Source organism: Penaeus vannamei, chromosome 23, assembly GCF_042767895.1.
Source record: "Penaeus vannamei isolate JL-2024 chromosome 23, ASM4276789v1, whole genome shotgun sequence".
Lineage (NCBI taxonomy): Eukaryota > Metazoa > Arthropoda > Malacostraca > Decapoda > Penaeidae > Penaeus > Penaeus vannamei.
This window is the reverse complement of record NC_091571.1, coordinates 33,936,361-33,938,185: the sequence shown is the minus strand read 5'-3', so window position 1 is coordinate 33,938,185 and position 1,825 is coordinate 33,936,361. Positions and strand designations below refer to the sequence as shown.

Genomic DNA, 1,825 nt, shown 5'->3' with positions numbered 1-1,825 from the left:
CTTGAACCTGTTCAGGTGCATACACGGGTACCTCTTGAACCTGTTCAGGTTCAACGGCCGGTTGTTCAGGTGCATACACGGGGGCCTCTTGAACCTGTTCAGGTTCAACGGCTGGTTCAGGTGCATACACGGGTGCCTCTTGAACCTGTTCAGGTTCAACGGCCGGTTGTTCAGGTGCATACACGGGGGCCTCTTGAACCTGTTCAGGTCCAACGACTGGTTGTTCAGGTGCATACACGGGTACCTCTTGAACCTGTTCAGGTTCAATGACTGGTTGTTCAGGTGCATACACGGGTACCTCTTGAACCTGTTCAGGTTCAATGACTGGTTCAGGTGCATACACCAGTTCAGGTTCAACGGCTGGCAGTGCTGGTACTTCTTGTATCAGAACTTCTGCCGCCTGCCGTCTTCGCTGTCTTGATTTATCTTCTGCCGCCTGCCGTCTCCGCTGTCTTGATTCTGCCGCCTGCCGTCTTCGCTGTCTTGATTTATCTTCTGCCGCCTGCCGTCTCCGCTGTCTTGATTCTGCCGCCTGCCGTCTCCGCTGTCTTGATTCTGCCGCCTGCCGTCTCCGCTGTCTTGATTTATCTTCTGCCGCCTGCCGTCTCCGCTGTCTTGATTTATCGTGGGAATCTTCATCCTGGAAACCTGATTGGTCCTGGAAATTCATCCTGGAAATCTTCATCCTGGAAATCAGGTCCGTATCCTGGTTGGTCCTGGAACTGTTCAGGTCTGAATCCTGGTTTACCCTGATACTGTTCAGGTCCCAAACCTGGTTTACCCTGATACTGTTCAGGTCCCAAACCTGGTTTACCCTGATACTGTTCAGGTCCCAAACCTGGTTTACCCTGATACTGTTCAGGTCCCAAACCTGGTTTACCCTGATACTGTTCAGGTCCCAAACCTGGTTTACCCTGATACTGTTCAGGTCCCAAACCTGGTTGACCCTGATACTGTTCAGGTCCCAAACCTGGTTGACCCTGATACTGTTCAGGTCCCAAACCTGGTTTACCCTGATACTGTTCAGGTCCCAAACCTGGTTGACCCTGATACTGTTCAGGTCCAGAACCTGGTTGACCCTGATACTGTTCAGGTCCCAAACCTGGTTGGTCCTGGAACTGTTCAGGTCTGAATCCTGGTTTACCCTGATACTGTTCAGGTCCCAAACCTGGTTTACCCTGATACTGTTCAGGTCCCAAACCTGGTTTACCCTGATACTGTTCAGGTCCCAAACCTGGTTTACCCTGATACTGTTCAGGTCCCAAACCTGGTTTACCCTGATACTGTTCAGGTCCCAAACCTGGTTTACCCTGATACTGTTCAGGTCCCAAACCTGGTTGACCCTGATACTGTTCAGGTCCCAAACCTGGTTTACCCTGATACTGTTCAGGTCCCAAACCTGGTTGACCCTGATACTGTTCAGGTCCAGAACCTGGTTGACCCTGATACTGTTCAGGTCCCAAACCTGGTTGACCCTGATACTGTTCAGGTCCAGAACCTGGTTGACCCTGATACTGTTCAGGTTCAGCCTTCTCAAGAGGAATTTTCTCCAGGAGAGGTGGTACGTCCCGCTCAAGCAGTTCAAGGCCTCCCTTTGCCAGTTCCTTCCAACCCAGTAGGGGCTTGGAAGATTCCGGTTCTTCAGCACGGGAAGCCATTTTCATCGCTGGCTGAGGTGCCGACAATTTGGCAAGAACTGAAATGATCCCGATGATCACAATCAGGACAACTACACTGCTGTATAGCTCAGCACGGGAAGCCATTTTCATCGCTGGCTGATGTGCCGACAATTTGGCAAGAACTGAAGTGATCCCGATGATCATCA

The 1,825-nt window shown here is 51.3% G+C and overlaps 1 protein-coding gene across 1 annotated transcript in view; it reads right to left on the bottom strand.

Moving 5' to 3' along the window:
- Window positions 1–317: 317 nt before the first annotated feature.
- Window positions 318–1,825, bottom strand: part of LOC138865897 (calcium-binding protein P-like) — a 4,021-nt gene continuing 2,513 nt past the window's right edge. Inside the window, exons 1-2 of the mRNA XM_070137236.1 lie at window positions 563–1,825; window positions 318–436 (exon numbers count right to left, since the gene is read on the bottom strand). The exon at window positions 563–1,825 is cut by the window's right edge and continues 2,513 nt beyond it. Coding sequence (XP_069993337.1) covers window positions 636–1,823 — 1,188 coding nt within the window. The 5' untranslated portion in view covers window positions 1,824–1,825 and the 3' untranslated portion in view covers window positions 318–436; window positions 563–635. The remainder of the gene's footprint in view (window positions 437–562) is intronic.